The 20566-nt window shown below is 42.0% G+C and overlaps 1 protein-coding gene across 1 annotated transcript in view; it reads right to left on the reverse strand.

Moving 5' to 3' along the window:
- Window positions 1-20566, reverse strand: part of DOPEY2 (dopey family member 2) — a 180779-nt gene that overhangs the window by 13022 nt on the left and 147191 nt on the right. The window contains exons 26-31 of the mRNA XM_006886727.1: window positions 18454-18595; window positions 7201-7283; window positions 6879-6988; window positions 6612-6758; window positions 5075-5136; window positions 4446-4574 (exon numbers count right to left, since the gene is read on the reverse strand). Of these exons, the coding sequence (XP_006886789.1) occupies window positions 4446-4574; window positions 5075-5136; window positions 6612-6758; window positions 6879-6988; window positions 7201-7283; window positions 18454-18595 (673 nt within the window). The remainder of the gene's footprint in view (window positions 1-4445; window positions 4575-5074; window positions 5137-6611; window positions 6759-6878; window positions 6989-7200; window positions 7284-18453; window positions 18596-20566) is intronic.

Genomic DNA, 20566 nt, shown 5'->3' on the forward strand with positions numbered 1-20566 from the left:
GCTCAAGGAACTGAAAAACAAATTAAAACCTAGAGTTGCTAAAATCAAGGATGCTTTAGGAAGAATATTAAATGATCCAGGAAGTATTAAAAGAAGATGGAAAGAATATACTGAGTCATTGTATCGAAAGGAATTGGCAGACACAGAAGAATTTAATGAAATAACATATGAGCAAGAGCCTATGGTGAAGAGGGAAAAAGTTCAAGCTGCTTTGAAGAAAATGGCAAAAAACAAGGCCCCAGGAATAGATGGTATACCAATTGAGGTATTTCAGCTAACAGATGCTGCCCTGGACGTGCTCACCAAGTTGTGCCAAGAAATCAGGAAAACAACCACTTGGCCAACTGACTGGAAGAGATCTATATTTGTTCCCATTCCAAAGAAGGGTAACCCAACAGAGTGTGGAAACTATAGAACAATATCATTGATTTCACATGCAAGCAAGATTCTACTGAAGATTATCCAAAAACGACTGGAACAGCACATCAGCAGAGAACTGTCACAAGTCCAGGCTGGGTTTAGAAGGGGTCGTGGTACTAGGGACATTGTAGCTAATGTTAGATGGATCTTAGCTGAAAGCAGGGAATACCAGAAGAATGTATATCTGTGTTTCATTGATTATGCAAAGGCGTTTGACTGTATGGATCATAACAAACTGTGGCTGACTCTGAGAAGAATGGGAATCCCAGAACACTTGATCGTGCTAATGCGAAACCTATACTTGGACCAAGAGGCAGTTGTCAGAACACTGCATGGTTTAAAACTGGGAAAGGTGTATGCCAGGGATGTGTCCTATCTCCATACCTTTTCAACCTGTATGCAGAGCAGATTATCCGGGAGGCTGGGCTCTATGAGGAGAAGTGTGGCATCAGGATTGGTGGAAGATCTATTAAAAATCTGGGTTATGCAGATGACACAGCCCTGCTTGAAACGGAGGAGGACCTCATGCACTTACTGCAGAGGGTAAAGGACTCCAGCCTTCAGTACGGATTGAGGCTCAATGTCAAGAAGACAAAGATTCTCACCACTGGACCAACTGGCAGCATCAGGATGGATGGTGAAGAGATTGAGATTGTTCACAGCTTTAGTTTGCTTGGCTCCATGGTCAACACTCTTTGCACCAGCATCCAGGAAATCAAAAAACATATTGTGATGGGAAAGTCTGCTGTTAGGGACCTCTCCAGGGTACTGAAGAGCAATGGTGTCACTCTGGAGACTAAGGTGTGTCTGATACAGGCTATGGTCTTTGCAATCACTTGTTATGCATCAGAGAGTTGGATAATGACTAGGGAGGATAGAAGGAGAATTGATGCCTTTGAGCTGTGGTGCTGGAGAAGAGTATTGAATGTACAATGGACTGCCAAGAAAACAAACAGATTCATCCTAGAGGGGGTTAAACCAGGCTGCTCCTTGGAGGCAAGGATTCTGGGGCTTCGTCTGATATACTCTGGACATGTTGTAAGGAGGGACAGGTCCTTGGAGAGGGACATCATGCTTGGGAGGGTGGAGGGACAGTGTAGGAGAGGAAGACCCTCTATAAGGTGGATTGATTCAGTGACTGGGGTAATTGGGATGGGTATGTCAGAGACAGTGCGATTGGCACAGGATAGAGCAGGGTTTAGGGCTGTTGTACATAGGGTCGCTATGAGGCGCAAGCGACTCGACGGCACATAACAACAACAACAACAACAACAACAACAACAAGGTCCTATAGTGATTACTTTTATAAAAAATAATGCATGGGAATGATTATATGAGACAATATGAATGAAGAATAGAATATATTGAAACACAACGTATTCAAACTTTGTAAGCAAACCAATATAAAATGATAAAAAGGAAAAAAGTATGAAAAGAGCTCTCTTTAAAATAATTGTAAAAGGGTATAATAAAAGGTGATATTACTGCCTGCAAATCACAGCATATTAATGAAGCCTAATAAGATTTATTCTCTAAGTATAATATTTCACTTGGTTTAATAGTTCAGAATTGTTTGTAATACTAGCCTACAGAATATTAAGTAAAATATCCTTCTAAAATTAATATTACTTCATTCCATTTGAGCTATGAATTTTAAAAGAAATTACTACTCATGGCCTGCACTGTCAAACTTTTGAAAACTACTTGGTCTGGACTGAAGATGCAAACCACAGTATTTATGATAATGACTTTCTTTGGAAACAGAGTCTTTGTAGATGTCAGTTAAGATGACAATATGACTGGAATAGGGCGGTCCCTCCTCCCATGTGCCTACTGTCCATACGAGAAGAGGAGATGAGCTAGAGACACACATTCAGAAAATATCATGTGACAACAGAGGTAGAGATTGAAATGATGTCTACAAATCAAGGAACATTAAGTACTGTCTGCCAGCAATGCAAAAAGGAAGGGCAAAGCATGGAACAGATTCTCTCCTAGAGGATGGCCCTGCAAATACCTAGATTTTACATTTTTAGCTTCCAGAAAAAACCTAAATTTCTATTGTTTTAAGATACTTTATGTGTGGGATTTCATTATGGCAGCCCTAGGAGTCACTGCAGTGACTTCAATATGGATTGTATCTCAACGTCAACCAAAAATTCTCCCCACTGATAGATGATAGATCATGAGAGACGAAGAAAAGATTGAAAACTGTCAAACATTTCATGTTACTTGGAATCACAATCAATACACTTGATATCAGCAATCAGGAGATCAGATGTATCGCAGTGGGAAAGTCTGTACCCAGGGCATCTCTAAATTATCGAGAAGCAGTGATGTGAATTTGAGGACTAAGTGGCGCCTGATTTAGGTCATTTAGTCACTTGCTGTGCACGTGAAAGCTGGACAATAAATAAGGATCACAGAAGAAGAACTGATGCCTTTGTGGTGTTGGAGAAGATTACCAAATATCCCATGGACTACCAAAAGAACAAACATACATGTCTTGGAGAAGATGCAACCAAAGTGCTCCTTGGAGGCAAGATGAAAAAGGTTCATCTCATACTTTGGCCATGCTGCTAAGAGAGGCTGTTTCTTGGTGGGTGACATCATGCTTGGAAAGGTGGAGGATGGTGAAGGAGAGGGAGACTCTCAACCAGGTAGACTGACACAGTGACTGCTGCCATGGGCTTAAGTGTGTCAGAGATTGTAAGGATGGCCCAGGACAGGACAGTGTTCAGATCTGTCATTAATACTGTCATTATGAGTCATGCTTGATTTGGCAGCACCTAACAACAATAACAACAGCAATGAAGAATCTAATGTATCAGTTAATAAAAATTAACATTATCATGAAGAAAATCAAAGATACATTGAAGCTTTATTCACAGTACTAATTGGCTTCTCAAACATCAACCTCCTTGAGACCTAAAGAACTAGATAGTGCTTCGTTTCTGCTGCTGACTGCTGTGAAAGGAATGACAATTGGGGGTTCTGGATATAGTGGGATTTAACTATGGAACAAAAATCCCAAGTTAAAATAATAGCCAGGCTTACTAGTCTGTGGAGAATGGTAGAAACCTGGGACTATGGCTCTTAGCCACCCTTTGAGGCAAGAAGAAAACTCATAAGCCTGTGTCACAGCTTTTAGCTAAACAATAGACAGGCCTATAAGGTGAACAGTAACACAAACAGGTTCATCCTGGAGAGGGTGAAACCAGGATGCTTCTATGAGGTAAGGATTTTGAAGGAATCCGACATACTTGGAGCATGCTGCAAGTAGGGACCAGTTCTTAGAGAGGGACGTCATGCTTGTGAGAGGAAGACCCTCGATGAGATGGACTGACACAGTGACTGGGGTAATGGAGGTGGGTGTGAGGGAGACAATGAGGCTGACCCAGGATAGAGCAGGATTCAGAGGTGTTGTACACAGGGTCTCTTTGACAGGTCTTAACACCATCACCACCACCACCACCACCAAAGTACTCAGTCCTTAGAACAAGAACAAGAAACCATATTGTTCATTAAGTTAATCTACATTGTTAAAGGGGGGGGGATAAAAAAGACAGTATTTTCTCAGGGATAAAGCTCAGAAGGCAGGAAAGATGAGGATATAAGAATGAACAGAAACAAGGGCTGAAGGAAGAAAATACTGTTACAATGTGGGATTGTAAGGAATGTCCTAAAACAAGGCATGAAAGGCTGAGTGAATACCAAGCTGCTCTGTAAACTTTCACTCAAATCACATAAAACATTTGAAAAAAAACTAACAGTAAATACTTGATATTTTAATCAAAGCTTCATATTCATGGAAACATTTCCAAAGTTCTTCTATAATGCTGATAGTTTCTGGCCTTACATAAGTATTGTTTTAAACACTCAACTATTGTGTCAAAATGTGCCATAAGTCCTTCTACCAGCTCATCTCAGCCGTGTGTGTGTGTGTGTGTGTGTGAGAGAGAGAGAGAGAGAGAGAGAGAGACAGACAGACAGACAGACAGACAGAGAAAGGCTGCCCATCTTACCTTGAATCAGTGGAAGGTAAGGGTGATACTGATCAAATTCTCCACTGAAGACAGCAAAAGCCTGGCGCTTTAACAGCATGGCTTTTTGCTCAAAACTTGAGAAAAGCTTTAAAGAACTGCTTTGCATGTCTAGAATTAAAATAGTAAATTAAATGACACTTAGTAAGAAAAATATACTAAGAATTAAATCACAGGAAATTCACAGTGTAATTCCTATCTTCCCGGGTGAAATGATCTTGTTGAAAAGGGGGAGGGGGAGGGCAAGGTTAAGTGATTCCTAGTCCTGTGTGATTTTTTTTTTTAAAGTGTTTCTTTTTTTTCAGTAATACTCAATGTTAGAAGTGGGCAGGCAGTACATAAAAATACTCCCAATACATCATGATGAACTTATTTCTAATACCAAAGTCAGGACTTAATTGTGGTTGCATTTTATCAACTCTCTTCATTACAAAGTGCAAAGATGGTTATTCTTAAAAACAGACCAGGCTAGAGACGCTCATTCATTTATTCCTGCTTTACACATATCACATCACGATTTGAGGGTGTAGATGGCACCAAAAACTGTTTTAAGTAGTCTTTTAAGTGCATAGTAATGTCTGGGTATCATATGCAAGTAATGTAGAACTTACTCATTAAATCTTTAAACATGGTTCTTTCATGAGCCAGAAGATGGTCAATAATGGACCTCCAACTAGATATTAAACAAAGCAAAGTCAATGAAATATATAATGGATGGTTGGTTGATCAAGAGCATCAAGACATTAAGGTTCCCCTTTAAGATCTTGGAAAGACTACTTTCTGAAAGAGGTTAATGAAACAAATAAATATCTGTTGCAAAACAGAAAGTTAAAAATAGAAGCTTTTCATTTGTAGGCACAAATGTAAGAGAATGAAAAACAATCTTCCCTGCAACTTTGTTAAATTGGCAAGGTTCTCTGTTTTTTTAAGGGTTACCCTCACAAATGCTAGAAAGTGGAGACAAACACCAACATTTATCATGTCTCTCCAGAGAGGTAATTTTGAAATGGGGTCCTCAGCACAGAAACAGGAAGGCAAGGATAAAAGCCCCAGGCCATACCCTAAGGCCCAATCTCCCTCCATCCCTGTGCCTTTCCCATCACTGACAGAAACCTGCCACTAAACCCGGGCAAAGGCACTGAGTGGCTTTATTGACCTCCCAGCAAAAGCAGCAGAATGTACGTCTTGTACTTGTACCTGTATTTACAGGAATCCTCACTGCCAGCCCTGGCCCTCCCAAGTATGGAATTTGGGCAGGTGGAGATATAACCACCACCAGAATCACTGTCATTTTAATGCTGGGCAAATATGGTCTCAAAATAAAGCAGACCCAGTATCTCCCTCTCTCTCAATGCCGATAAGTAGGAACCTACTTCTAGCTTATCCTCCACTGAGTTTCCAGGGTTGTAAATGTCACAGGAGGGGACTGCCCATCTTTTCCCCAAGGAGCCACTGGAAGAATCAAACTACCAGAGAAGCATGGCCTTTGAGCTAGCAGTGAAACTCCCTAAGAATTATGTCACCTGAGCTCCCTTAGACCAAGTGCCAGTGAAACTCAGCATCAAGCTCTTTAGGGATGGTACAAAAGGCCACGCTGGTTGCTGTGAAGTCAACTCTGACGTCGGACGTGCCATGTGGGTCGGAGCAGAATGACTCCGCGGCTGATACTGTGGAAGTATGTGGCTAGGACTTTCTCCTGGGAACTTCGGGGTGGATTCTAACTTCCAGCCATCAGCAGCCAGCCTTGCTCTCTGTGCCATTCAGACTCCACATGCTCTCTTAAATGAGAAATTAGGTTTTTTGACAAATGAAACATCTTTTTATAAGCCACCTTTGCCTTTTAAAGCCTGGCTTCCCTTCTCATAAACAGCCAAGTGTGCAAGTGAGTAATGGCGCTGATACACTATTATCTGGGTTGATATTATACAACTCTTTGCTCCTGCTTTGGGGATTAGGGCAAATGGTGTAAATCACAACACTGTGTCCTCTGGGAGATTCGGAGCACCTTTCCCTCCCTCCTCATGTCAGTCGGGTAAAGTGCAAGGTTTAAAGGAGGTACATGTCATACAAAAGCATGAGCACTCAATCATCACACTTATGAACCAAAAAGGGATCCTGGAGCACATTTGTCAGCGTGGCCTTTCTTACTGAATACAGGAGTTATCCATCTGAAAGAAAGCTGGGTCCAAAAACAAATCCAGGACCTCTTTCTTCCAGGCTCGTTTCGTGTAGGAATAACCGCTCAGGGCGCTCAGGAGCTGAGCTCCAGCACGGAAGCTGGGAGCATTGTAGGTACTAAACAGGGACAGGAAGAGACAGGGACAGGGTTAAAGACAGTCCGAGGAAAGCCATTTGATTCTGTTCTTTACATATCTACGTGCCTGTATTTCAATACACATGAAAAGATCACCTTACCTGTGGTTGCGCAAGTAAGGAAAAACATAATAAAGCAAACGTGAGATTAATGGCACAGCCTTTTCTTTTTCATCACTCCGATAAACCATGTCCAGGAGAGATGCCAGAACCTAAAAATAAGAGACAGGAAGAAGCTGGCACTCTTTCTCTCAAGAAATGCAGTTTTCAAAGCACAACATCAAGAAATTCCCTAGTGTAGCTTTGGTCTACACTGACTCAAACTGACCTAGGAGGGGCCTCGGCACACCATGAGCCTGGAATCTGTTAGTCTTCCTCAAAATGAACATTTGCAGAAGAGGTGACAGATCACGTGTGTGCTTACCTCTGCCAGGAGAGTGAGGGCCTGGACGCTGTACACAGAAGGGGCAGATGCAGACACCATCGAAGACACTGCAGCAGCTTCCGCTGCAACAGAAGCATGGGCATTTCAGGTGTGGTGGATAAGCTGGTTTTCACTGACCCCAAAGTATCACATGAACTGGAATCACAAGCTCCAACTTTCATTTTGACTGTGCATACAACTTAACAGTTGTTATGTGCCGTTGAGTACAACAGGTCTGAACCCTACTCTATCCTATGTCAATCTTATTGTCTCTGACACACCTATCTTCATTACTCCAGTCACGGAGTTAATCCATCTCATAGAGAGTCTTCCTCTTTTGTGCTGTCTCTCCACCCTCCCAAGCATGACATCTCCCTCCAAGGACTGGTCCCTTCTCGCAATATGCCCAAAGTATATCAGACAAAGAAGTCCATGGTATGTTCAATACTCTTCTCCAGCACCACAGCTCAAAGGCTTCAATTTTCCTTCTATCCTCCCTAGTCAATGTCTAGCTTTCTGATGCATAGTAAGTAATTGCAAAGACCATGACATGAATCAGTGCAGTGTAGTCTCTAGACCGACATTGTTGCTCTTCAGTACTTTGGAGAGGTCTCTGACAGCAGATTTTCCCAGTGTAATTTGTCTTTTAATTAAGGTGCACCTGATACAGGCCATGGCCTTTGCTATCACTTGTTATGCATCACAGAGTTGGACAAAACTAAGGAGGATAGAAGGAGAATTCATGCCTTTGAGCTGTGGTGCTGGAGAAGAGTATTGAGGGTACCATTGACTACTAGGAAAACAAACAGATTCATCCTGGAAAGGGTCAAACCGGGCTGCTCCTTTAAGGCAAGGATTCTAAGGCTCTGTCTGACATACTTTGGACATGTTGCAAGGAGGGACAGGTCCCTGGAGAGGGACATCATGCTTGGCAGGGTGGAGGGACAGCGCAGAAGGGGAAGGCCCCCCTCTGAGGTGGACTGATTCAGTGATTGGGGTAATCGGGATGGGTGTGTTGGAGATGGTGGGACTGGTACAGGACAAAACAGAGTTTAGGGCTGTTGTACATAGGGTCGCTATGAGTCACAAGCGACTCAATGGCACATAACAACAACAACAACAACAACAACAACAACAACAGTACCAAAAGAGTGTTGATTGTGGAGCCAAGCAAACTGAAGCTGTTAACAATTTTAGTCTCTTCATCATTTATCATGATGCTGTCAATCGGCACAGTGGTGAGAATCTGTTTTCTTGATGTTGCGCTTCAGTCTATATTTAAGGCTGCAGTCCTTGACCTTCTACAGCAAGCGCTTCAGGTTATTCTTTGATCAAATACACAATTTCAGGAATTCAGAATATGGACATTTTGATCAAATATGCATTTGCATTCAGTCTTCCTTCCATGTCCATCCTCACTACCATTCTCGGCAGTTCAACATCACCTTGGATGACTCATTTAATATCCGGGGCTTTGAGCCCCTTGGCATTTTCTTTTCCAAAAATCTTTCATTCTGCTCTTATTCAGCTGTTTGTTGCCACAGTTCTACCTTCAACTTCACCCATTTCCAGGAGCACCACAGGAAAATCTCTATCAAGCATCCTACGTTGACCACCACACATCTCTTCTCTGCGTGCTCATTCTCGGAACCCCGTGTAAGCAATCTCCTGAACCCACTAACCCCTGCTCTACTCTCCTGCCTGTCAGTGTGTCAGGTTTCCACTTCTCTCCCTGCACACACACGCCTCTGGGGCCCATCAACTACCCTGCCAACAACCTTAGCACCTGTGCTTCTCTCTCCCTCTGAAGTCTTCGTCTAAGCAAAGGCTAAATGCTAGAGTCTGTCTCCACAGTCCCCGCACAGCTAAATGCTCCTGGAGAAAATCACCTCACTACACAACTGATCGGACTTTCTTTACATGACTACGGACCTTGAAAGAGATCTGCCAGGTATTCCTACTACATGTTTCTGAGCAGTGTGCAGGCTCTCCCTGCTCTTTAACACAATTCTTTCACATCTTCACAGGCCCCTCAATCTCCATCAGCATCCTCCACTCTTCTCAGTTGATAACATCACCTCCTATTTTCCAAGAAAATGCTATTAAGTGGCACTCTTCTTTCCACCATGAGTCACTTACTTAGAGCACTCTTATCTACTCCATCTTCAGTTTCAACAGGCATGACTCTGTCTCCTATCAACAAACAATAGTTCCCTTGATGATGTGGATCTTGGCTGTATGGTCTTCAAAGGACTTTGCTTTGTAATTGCCCTTTCTCTCTAGGATTAAGTTTGTCTTCTCTGTTGCATTGTTTCCACCAAGAGGCTTTGATATACTGCAATGTAAAAATAAAACAATACAAACCATCCTTTGATCTTTAGCCTCACTGCTGGCTCTTTCCAAATTAAGCTCCAAAGAGTTTTCTGCTCTGTCTCCACTTCCTCACTCGTCTTTTCTTTTCTACTCCTCTGTCAAGCTTTTCCCTTCCTCTCATTCATGCTGCCCAATTCGGTGGGTCTTTGTCCTTATCTGACTCTGCTTCTTGGCCTTTACTTTATTTCTCAGTAGCCCTCAATTTGGTTATCTGGTCCTTTTTAAAAATTTTTTTTTTCTGGTAGTTACGATAACTTGAGGCTTAGCTGGTTTCTTTCCTACCTGTTGAATGTTTAAGGTCTTTTTAAAAAATTTTATTATTTTTGTGTGTGAACCATCAAATCAGTTCTGACTAGTACAGAAGGACATTGTCTCTCCTTCTCCAGCAGAGCACCTGGTGGATTTGAACTGCATGCCTCTGGGGAATGCTTAAGGTCTTTTTCTGGCTCCATGTCCTTTCCAGAGATCAGGCATTTAATCTGTGCAAAAGTGAACTCAATTCCTTCCTCCAAAAATCATCTTCCCTTAGTCTTTCACATCTCAAAATATTACTTAATCCAAAAGCCATCCTTGATTGCTCTTTTTCCTTTATTACTCACACACCCAATTCCCTGGTAGACCCCGCTGATTCTAACATTTAAATAAGACCCCTTCTAATACCAGTCTCCCCACCAAATGATCTCGTGCTCAAATTGCTGAAATAGCCTTATAGAGGGACTTCCAGTCCATATTTGTCATGGCAGCCCAAGTGATGTTTTCTAATGATCGAATAAGATCATGCCACTGCCCTACATACTTAAATAGCTTCCCATAGTCATTAGAATAAAACCTAACCCTCTTGCTATGCTCTGTCAAGCTGGCCACCTTCAGTCCCCACTTCTCTCTGAGGCTCTCCCACCATTCCTGGGAAGCTCCAGCCTCACTGGCCTCAGCCCACTGGCTGCCTCTGCTCTGGGCCCTTCCCAGATCTTTGTATGACTGCCTCCTCTTGTAATTATTGGCATTAGTGTCACTTCCTTAGGCATAGGTTCGATAACATAAAAAAGGCCTCCTCCATATCCTGGTCACTTTTTATGACATTGCTCTTATTTTCCTCACAATACTATGTATCACCTGAAGTGCTCTGCTTATGGATTGACTTTATTTTTCTATACCTCTCCTATCCAACAAGAAGCTACAGCTTTAGTAAAATCAGTTGCTAGGAACAGTACAAATTTCAACCTAAACTTAAGCTATTTTTTTTAAACACCAAAAACAAAGGTCCTCATTTTTCAGATGGTTGCACTCCACAATAGCGTTTACAAGCAATATCACTGTTGTTCTTCAGGGCTCGGACAGCTTTGCTCTTGACATGCTTATTTGTGATATGACCAAGTCAATGCCCTTAAATTCCACACTTGTTTCATCAACCTCCTTTTCTTCATTTACCCCATAAACAGTTAGTTGGAGATTGTATGTTTTCTTGAATGTTTGAATGGGAACAGCTTCACCTGGGACTCTGAATTTCTCTGCAGCGACTAGCTGTGCTTGCTGAGATAAATCCTCAATCATGGCTTCACCAAAACCCACGTTAAGTATCTGAAGCTGGCCTCTTATAAACATCTTCAGGATGGCAAAAGGGGCTTGCTTAGCTTTCTGGATAGTGACTCTAGTAACCCAATGGCTTGGGAAAGGCTCATTTTGAGTATAGTCTTTCATACCTTCTTTTTTACTCCATTTTGCTTTACTGACTGGTTCTTCTTGATTTTAGCTGCTATTGCAACCACTTGAGCTTGCTATGTGGTTGTCTGTGTGGAATCCTGTTTCTCCAGCTCTGGTACTATCCATCGCTGTGCAGACCCTGGCTCAGTCTGGTTTCTGTGGCTTCAGTAGGCATTTTATACAGGGCGTTCCCAAGAATAACATAACCCAATATACTACAATTATATTATTAGAGTAATAATTATATGACACAAAAGAATATTACTTGACATGCCAGGAAATTTTTACTGCTCCTATTACTAATAAAGTTATGGCTTCCTGTTGATGGAAAAATCAAATCAATCAATCAATACCCAGGAGTACTTCAAGTAATACACAGCATTGTGAGTAATATTTCTTGACAACCCAGGAACCAAGATGATGGCAGTAGATAAACAGTGATTTTTAATTTATTTTATTAAAGAAGAGCAAAGATATCAGCCTAGAGACTAAGGTGCACCTGATTCAGGCCATAGTTTTTTTCAGCTGCATCACAGTTGGACAAAGATTAAGAATTACAGAAGAATAATTGGTGCCTTTGAGTTGTGGTTCTAGAGAAGAGTATTGAACATATCATGGACTATCAAGAGAACAAACAGGTCTGTCCTAGAAAGGGTAAAACCAAGTTGCTTCTTGAAGGCAAGGAATCTGAGACTTTGTCTCACATACTTTGGGCATGTAGGCAGGAGGGAATAGTGTTTGGAGGAGAATATTATATTTGGAAGGGAGAAGGGACAGTGCAGGAGAGGAAGAACCTGGATGAGATAGATTGACATAATTAATGAGAGTAGATGTGTCAGAAAGAGTGAGATTGGCTGAGGATAAAGCAAGGTTCAGAGCTATTGTGCACAGGGGCACTAGGAGTCATAGTTGACCCAGCAGCACATAACAACAACAGCAACAATTGGCAAGGAATGAAAACCTCTTCACATCCTCACCAGCACTTGATGTTTTCAGCATTCTGTATTTTAAAACTGTAATTCATACGTAAACCAAAACCAATCCACTGCTGTCTAGTTGATTCCTACTCACAGTGACCCTCCATTGGGTTTCTGAGGCTTTAAATCTTTATGGGGAGGAGACTGCCCATCCTTCTCCTGCAGAGCAGCTGGTGAACTCAAATCACAGACTTTTCAGTTAGCAGTCCAAGATGCAATGCATGGTTCCACCAGGCTTCCTTAATTGATAATCAGTGACATCTCGTTTCTGTTTTAACTTGCACTATCCTAATAAAATAAGAGAACAGCTCTGAAGGTGCAGTGGTAAAGCACTTGATTGCTAAAAGAAAGTGTTGTTGTTGAGTGCTGTGGAGTCAGGACTGCCTCTCCAGCGCATTTTCAGAGGCAGTAAATCACATGGGAGCTGATTGTTCATCTTTTTCCATGGGATATCTATGTGCACTGATGAGAACTGCGTGCCTTTAAGTTGACAGTGCAACTCCTTACCACTAGGGCACCAGAGTTGTTGTTGTTATGTGCCGTCGAGTGGCTTGCAACTCATAGCGACCCTATGTACAACAGCTCTAAACTCTGCTCTGTCCTGTGCCAATCTCATTGCCTCCGGCACACTCATCCCGATTGCCCCAGTCACCGAATCAATCCACCTCCCAGAGGGCCTTCCCCTCCTGCGCCTGCCCTCCACCCTCCCAAGCATGATGTTCCTCTCCAAGGAACGGTCCCTCCTTACAACATGACCAAAGTATGTCAGACGAAGCCTCAGAACACTTGCTCCAAGAAGTAGCCTGGTTTAACCCTCTCCAGGATAAATCTGTTTGTTCTCTTAGCAGTCCATGGCACCTTCAGCACTCTTCTCCAACACCAAAGCTCAAAAGCATCAATTCTCCTTCTATCCTCCTTGGTCATTGTCCAGCTCTCTGATGCATAACAAGTGATTGCAAAGACCATGGCCTGTACCAGACACACCTTTGTCTCCAGAGACACACCGTTGCTCTTGAGTACTTTAGAGAGGTCCCTAACAGCAGACCAGAGTAGGCTGTTAAAATCTGTCACCTGCTCCATGGGAGAAAGGTATGATTGCTATAATGTCTTAGGAAATGTATGGGGAAATTTTACTACCTTGTCCTATGGGTTTAGTAGGAGTTGAAATCAATTTGATGGCAATAGTTTTGTCAGGTGTTTTTTTTTTTATGATGACACATGATATAGAGCTTGATGATTTTTTATTATCATCTCTCTTGCATTCCAAGAGAACAAATGCCTTAAATAATTTACCTGCTATTTTAGTATCTTAATATAGAACACAAAGTGGGACACATACCAGCCATGAAATAATACTTGTCTTCTCACAAACTTACAGTCTAGAACTTGCATATCCACTGCATGGCTACAAATTTTAAGCAGAGAAATAGAATAAAATGCATTCATGGTCAATACGCATGTATGTAGTTTGCTCAGGAAGACAGAAATAAAGTATTGTACAGATATAATTTTGTAAAGTATTACGAAGATAGTAAAAAAAACAACAATAAATCTGTTTCGGCTTGGAATTCTATTATTTATAAAGAGGGGCAATAAAAAAATCTAGAAATCATTTTACTACTCTAATGGCTTGCGGTTAAATTTAAATATTATGCAAAGATCAACCCCAGTATCACCTAATGCTACAGAGTCCACACAGCTGCACTGGTGGCGAAGGAGGAGTTTAATCACTGCTTGTGACACAAAGAACCAGGGGCAAATTAGCCAAGTGGAAGAAAGATCCTGTTTCTCTAGAATAATAACAATTGTAACCAGAACCACAGGCTGAGGAAACTTAATTGTTGGGTGATACCAGCAAATGATAATACTAATTAGAGCCTCTTTATCATAGAATTAATAATAATTATTTCTCTTATGAGGAGACCTAGTGGTCTCGCTCTCTTGAGGGCACATGATGCGCCCCCCCAGTTCCCTTCCCCAACACACCCTGAACAGACTTAAAATGCTTGGCTGTAAATGGAAAAGTCTGCAGTTTGAACCCACCAGCCATTCTGCAAAAGAAATGTGGCAGTCAGAATGTACTTCCATAAAAAGCAGAGCCTCAGAAACCCTAAGGAGGGATTCTATTCTGTTCTATAGGATTATCATGGGTTATCAGTAATGTTTTATTTTTATTTATTTTGGTGAGAAAAATTTGTATTTAGAATTAGCCAGATGGACTCAGTTATGATCCCAATTTTGTTGGTAACATCCAAAGCATCATATCATGGTCAGGAGCAAGTGGAACATAGGCCTAACTCTCCATCAGGCCTAATCAAAGTGTTGACCTTAGCCACATCAATGTCACAGAGCTTCTTGACAGCTTGTTTGATCTGGTGCTTGTTGGCCTTGACATCCACAGTGAACACAAGTGTGTTGTTATCTTCTATCTTCATGGCTGACTCAGTGGGCAGGGGAAATTTGATGATGGCGTAATGGTCAAGCTTGTTTCTCCTGGGGGTGCTCTTCTGGGGTATTTGGGATGCCTTCAGAGTCTCAGTGTCTTAGATCACTGGAAGGTGGGTGATGTGTGGATCGTCTTTTTTTTTTCCTTTGGATGCCCTTCAGGACAGCCTTCTTGGCCTTTAATGCCTTTGCTTTGGCTTCAGTTTTAGAAGGGTCAGGGGCTTCCTTCTTTGCTTTCGTGCCATATTTGCAGAAAGGAGCAATGTTTTATTTTTAAAATTTCTTTTATGAAAACTACAAAACTACCTATCAAAAGAATATGGCAGAAAAACCAGATTCCATTCCCTTCTGGGGTTATTGCCCTCTTTTGGGCACGTGGTCCATTTCCTGGGGCTCCAGCCCTCCTCCCTAACTGTGAGGCACATGGTCCGAGAAGATCCAATCAGAATCTTTTTTTGCATGAAACCTGGTTAAACCTCCCTGGAACACTTAGTTTCTGTTATGCTTTTAAACAGATAGCAACCTGAGGCTTTTCAATTACATGAGGCAAAAGGATTTCATTTTCTTGTCTTGGTTTCAGTTAATCTGATTTCTGTTATTTGCAGCCAAAAAGGTCTTGTGGGATTAGCTCTTCATTCCTTGCCTTTGTTGTTGGGTGTCATGGAGCTGATTCTCACCAGTGATCCCACCTGATGAAGCACCACCACCCTATAGGGTTTTCTCTGCTGTGATCTTTTCAGAAGCAGATTGTCAGGGCTTTCCTCTACAAAGCCACTGGGTGAAGCTGACACTAATTGATACTTACTGTGTCCCTGGTCCTACGCAATGCAGTTCATATTGAGAACGTAAACTATAACACTTTCTTGTCCCTGTGTTAAGTGAAACTGGTACCAAACACAATGTTTTGGCCTTTTGTTAAGCAATACCGGGACTGGCATACTTTCCTGTCCTAACGTTAAGTAATACACAGAACTTGCCCAAAGTGATATTAAATCCTGAAAGGGGGGGGGGAGAAATTCCTGTAGATCAATAAAAACAACTCACTTATCAAAACTAGCAGATTGCTCATTAAGATTCATTTCCAGTCTCTCACTGTACCCATTCTCTCAAACTTACTTCATCTTTAGTAAAACAGTCCATCCCAAATCAGTTTGTCAGAAAAATCACCCAGGCAAGGTCCCTAAACCATATAACGTATCCTCCTCTGACTTGAGGAGGGAAACAGTACATTTCTCCTTCTCTCAGATATCTGAGGGGTTTTCTGGGCAGTGGGAATTGACAAGCCACGTGACAGCATGTAATTCAGATGCCCATAAAGCAACTTGTTGATCGGTGATTAGCTTTCCCTGAGAAGCTTGAGACCACTTCTCTGGGAAGCTATAACCAGTAGGAAGGCTGGGGCGTGCCTTTCCCATGCTGCTTCCACTGTCAATTCCAAGTAATTGCAGAAATCCAAGTAAATTTAAGAAATAGGCTAAACACAAAGGAACACTGAAAGGCAAGGGTGCCTTAGTCAGAAGAGAAACGTACAACATAAAATGCCTGACACCAGCTTGTGGGATTACTAAGCTATTCTTATACGGTTCCATCTTCTTTATCTAACACCGATATCTGAGCACCAGATCAATGCACATTATCTTGTGAAGTTCCTAATGTGGACGCTTTTGGAGGCTCAGTCAAGGTTTAACATGGTAGCTTGTCACTCAGGATGCTCTCCAGTGGGATTCTAGTAATGTTTACTACAGAGAAACCTGTAAAAGCTGGGGCTCAATGTAACTGCCTTGTTTTTCTGAGTGTCAAAACATTTCTACCTTTGACAGGAAAATGACTATCACTGGTTTAAGGAGCTCCAGTGGTACAGTCCACAGGCAATTGTGCTGTTAACTCAAAGGCGGAGGCACTCTGGCAGGTCAAAGCCGCCCACAGCTCCACTGGAGCAAGATGGGCAGTCTCCTCCCACGTAATTTACAGCCTCTGAAAACCCTCTAAAGAGTCAGCTAGGAGTCAGCTCCTACTCCAAGGCAATGAGTTGAGGATCACTTGTTTTAGTGGAACTTAACCACTTTTTTATCACGTTAGTAGAAAATACTTGAATTTTTCTTCTCTGTAAGGTTTCTGCCTTACACAGATTCTGGTTTTCTCAAGTTTTATTGTAGGACAAAGATTTCTTTGCCATCAAGTATATTCCGGCTCATGATGACAATCCATGTGTTTCAGAATTGATGTGTACGCTACAAGGTATGCAGGGGCTGTGGATTTTGTGAACTGACTGAATCGCCAGGCCTTTCTTTCACGCTGCAGGGTAACTTTGAACCACTAACCATCTAGTTAATGGTTGAGTCAAACTATCTGCATCATCCAGGGACATATAGTTTGTTGTTGTTGTTGTTGTTATGTGCCATTGAGTCGCTTGTGACTCATAGTGATCCTACGTACAACAGCCCTAAACTCGGCTCTGTCCTGTGCCAATCTCACCGTCTCTGACACACCCATCCTGATTACTCCAGTCACTGAATCAATCCACCTCATAGGGGGCCTTCCCCTCCTGCGCTGTCCCTCCACCCTCCGAAGCATGATGTCCCTCTCCAAGGACCAGTCTCTCCTTACATGTCCAAAGTATGTTAGACGGAGCCTCAGAATCCTTGCCTCCAAGGAGGCACCCGGTTTAACCCTTTCCAGGATGAATCTGTTTGTTTTCCTGGCAGTCCATGGTATTCTCAATACTCTTCTCCAGCACCACAGCTCAAAGTCATCAATTCTCCTTCTATCCTCCTTGGTCATTGTCCAACACTCTGATGCATAACAAGTGATTGCAAAGACCATGGCCTGCATCAGATGCACCGTAGTCTCCAGAGAGACACCACTGCTCTTCAGTACCCTGGAGAGGTCCCTAACAGCAGACTTTCCCATCGCAATATACCTTTTAGTTTCCTGGCTACTGGTGCCACGAGTGTTGACGTGGAGCCAAGCAAACTAAAGCTGTGAACAATCTCAATCTCTTCACCATCCATCCTGATGCTGCCAATTGGTCCAGTGGTGAGAATCTTTGTCTTCTTGACATTGAGCCTCAATCCATATTGGAGGCTGCAGTCTTTGACCCTCTGCAGCAAGCACTTCAGGTCCTCCTCAGTTTTAGCAAACAGGGTTGTGTCATCTGCATATCGCAGATTGTTGATAGATCTTCCACCAATCTTGACCCCACATTTCTCCTCATAGAGCCCAGCCTCCAGGATAATCTGTTCTGCATACAGGTTGAAAAGGTAAGGAGATAGGACACATCCCTGGAGTACGCCCTTCACAATTTTGAACCATGCATTGTTCCCTTGCTCTGTTCTGACGACTGCCTCCTGGTTCAAGTATAGGTTTCGCATTATCATGATCAAGTGTTCTGGGATTTCCATTCTTCTTAGAGTCAGCCACAGTTTGTTATGATCCACACAGTCAAATGCCTTTGCATAATCAATGAAGCACAGATAGACATTTCTCTGGTATTCCCTGTTTTCAGCCAAGATCCATCTAACATCAGCTACAATATCACCACACCAGGCGTGGTGGCGTGCGCCTGTAGTCCCAGCTACTCAGGAGGCTGAGGCTGGAGAATCACTTGAGTCCAGGAGTTCTGGGCTGTAGTGTGCTATGCTTTTAATTTATATAGTTTATACTGTAAAAAACCGAAAACCATCTTTTTGCTAAAAGGATAAATTAGAAGCACTGCCTGGCAGGCAGCATCATTTGCTGACCCCTGCACACCTACCGCACACATCTTCCTCAGCATCAGATTCTTCTAGCGCGATCTGAGGCTGGGCCTTCACTTCCAAGTTCCTGCTCAGCCAGCTGGTTTGTTCCAGGGAGGAGCCAGCAATGTTCCCCACTGCTTCTAGGATTTTCTGCGTGACTTCCTGGGAGCATTCAGAAGAAAGAGGAGAGAGTTAGCTAAGGAAAACAACTGAGAGTATCAAAACCTCACTATTTGAATAGAAAGATAATGCATGCCATAACCACAAACCACATATACAAAATCAAAACTTCAAGAAGCCACATTAAAAGGCAAAAAGAAACAAGTGAAATGAATTTTAGTAATATGCTATTTAATACAATGAGAAGACCCCAACCACATGGACTGACACAGGGACTGTAACAACCAACCGGCTCAAGCATATCAGGAATCGTGAGGATGGAGCAGGGTAAGGAAACATTCAGATCTGTTGTTCCTGGGTTTGCTCTGAGTCATCATCAACTTGACAGTACTCAACAAAAAAATCTAAACCACATCCGATATGTAGTCAGTATAAAATGATGAACAGGATTTAATATTTACTTTTCATACTGAATCTCAGAAACCTGATGTGTATTTTACACTTCACCTCACGGTCTAGACCAGAATCAGATTCACTACATCTGTGGGAAAAAAAATCATTGGAGAAGCTCAGTATCTGCTGTACAAACTGAGCCATGTGCTGATTATGAAACAGATAATCAAGTACTCATATGCCAGTTCAAACTAAAGCTAAACAAAATGAAATGAAATCCACAAGAACCAAAGTTTGACACTGAATCTATCCCACCTTAATTTAAAAACCATCCCAAGAACAGGTTTGAGGCCCTGAACACTAATGAGTGGAGACCAGATGAGCTGTGGGAGGATATCAAGAATATCGCCAATGAAGAATGAAAATGGTCATTACAAAGACGGAGGAAAAAGAAAAGACCAACACAAATATCCGGAGAGAATCTAAATATTGCACTAGAATGCTGAGAGGACAAAGCAGAGAGAAGATATCAATAAGTTAAGGTGCTGAAGAGAAGATTTCAAAGAGCATCTGGGGAAGACAAAGCAAAGGATTATTATGAAATGTGCAAAGAGCTGGAGTCAGAAAATCAAAAGCGATGAATTTCTTAAGCTGAAGGAACTGAAGAACAAATTCAAACCTTGAGCTGCAATACTTAAAGGAAGCTTTGGGTAGAATACTGAATGATCAAAGAAGCATTAAAAGATGATGGAACGAGTACACAGAGTTACTGTACCAAAGAGAATTGGCTGACAGAAGAATTTAATGAAACAACATATGCAAAAAAAAAAAAAGCAATAGTGATGAAGGAGGAATTTCAAACTGCTCTGAAGAAACTAGCAAAAAACAAATCCCCAGGAATTGAAGGAATATCCATTGACATATTGCAACAAACAGATGCAGCCATGGACGCTCTCATTAGTTTGTGCTAAGAACTCTGGAGGACAACAATCTGGCCAACTGACTGGAAGAAATCCGTATTTACTACCATTACAAAAAAAGGTGATCCGAAAGAATGTGGAAATTATCAAACAGTAATCACTAGTATCATATGCAAACAAGATCCTACTGAATATTATCTAAAAACTATTGGAACAGTATATCAACAAAGAACTTCCAGACATGCAGGCTGGGTTTAGAAAAGGCTGTTACACTAGAGTCATTATAGCCAATATCTGATGATCTTAGTTGAAAGCTGGGAGCACCAGAAGAATGTCTATCTGTGTTTCATTGACTACGCAAAGGTATTTGACTGTGTGGATCACAACAAATTGTGGCTAACCTTGAGAATAATGAGAATCTCAGAACACTTAATCGTGCTTATGCAAAACCTATACTTGGACCAGCAAGCAGTTGTGAGAATAGAGAAAGAAACATTGCATGGTTCAAAATAAAAAAATTACCATACCTTTTCAATCTATATGTAGAAAAGATCATTTGGGAGGCTGAACTTTATGAGGAGGAATATGGCATCAGGATTGGAAGACTCATCAACAACCTGCACTATGCTGATGGTACAACTTTGCTTGCTAAAACTGAGGAGGACCTGAGGCATTTGCTGGAGAAGGTCAAGGACTGAAG

The sequence above is a fragment of the Elephantulus edwardii genome, unplaced genomic scaffold (assembly GCF_000299155.1).
Source record: "Elephantulus edwardii isolate Elephantulus edwardi_28Jun2011 unplaced genomic scaffold, EleEdw1.0 scaffold00051, whole genome shotgun sequence".
In the NCBI taxonomy this organism is placed as follows: domain Eukaryota; kingdom Metazoa; phylum Chordata; class Mammalia; order Macroscelidea; family Macroscelididae; genus Elephantulus; species Elephantulus edwardii.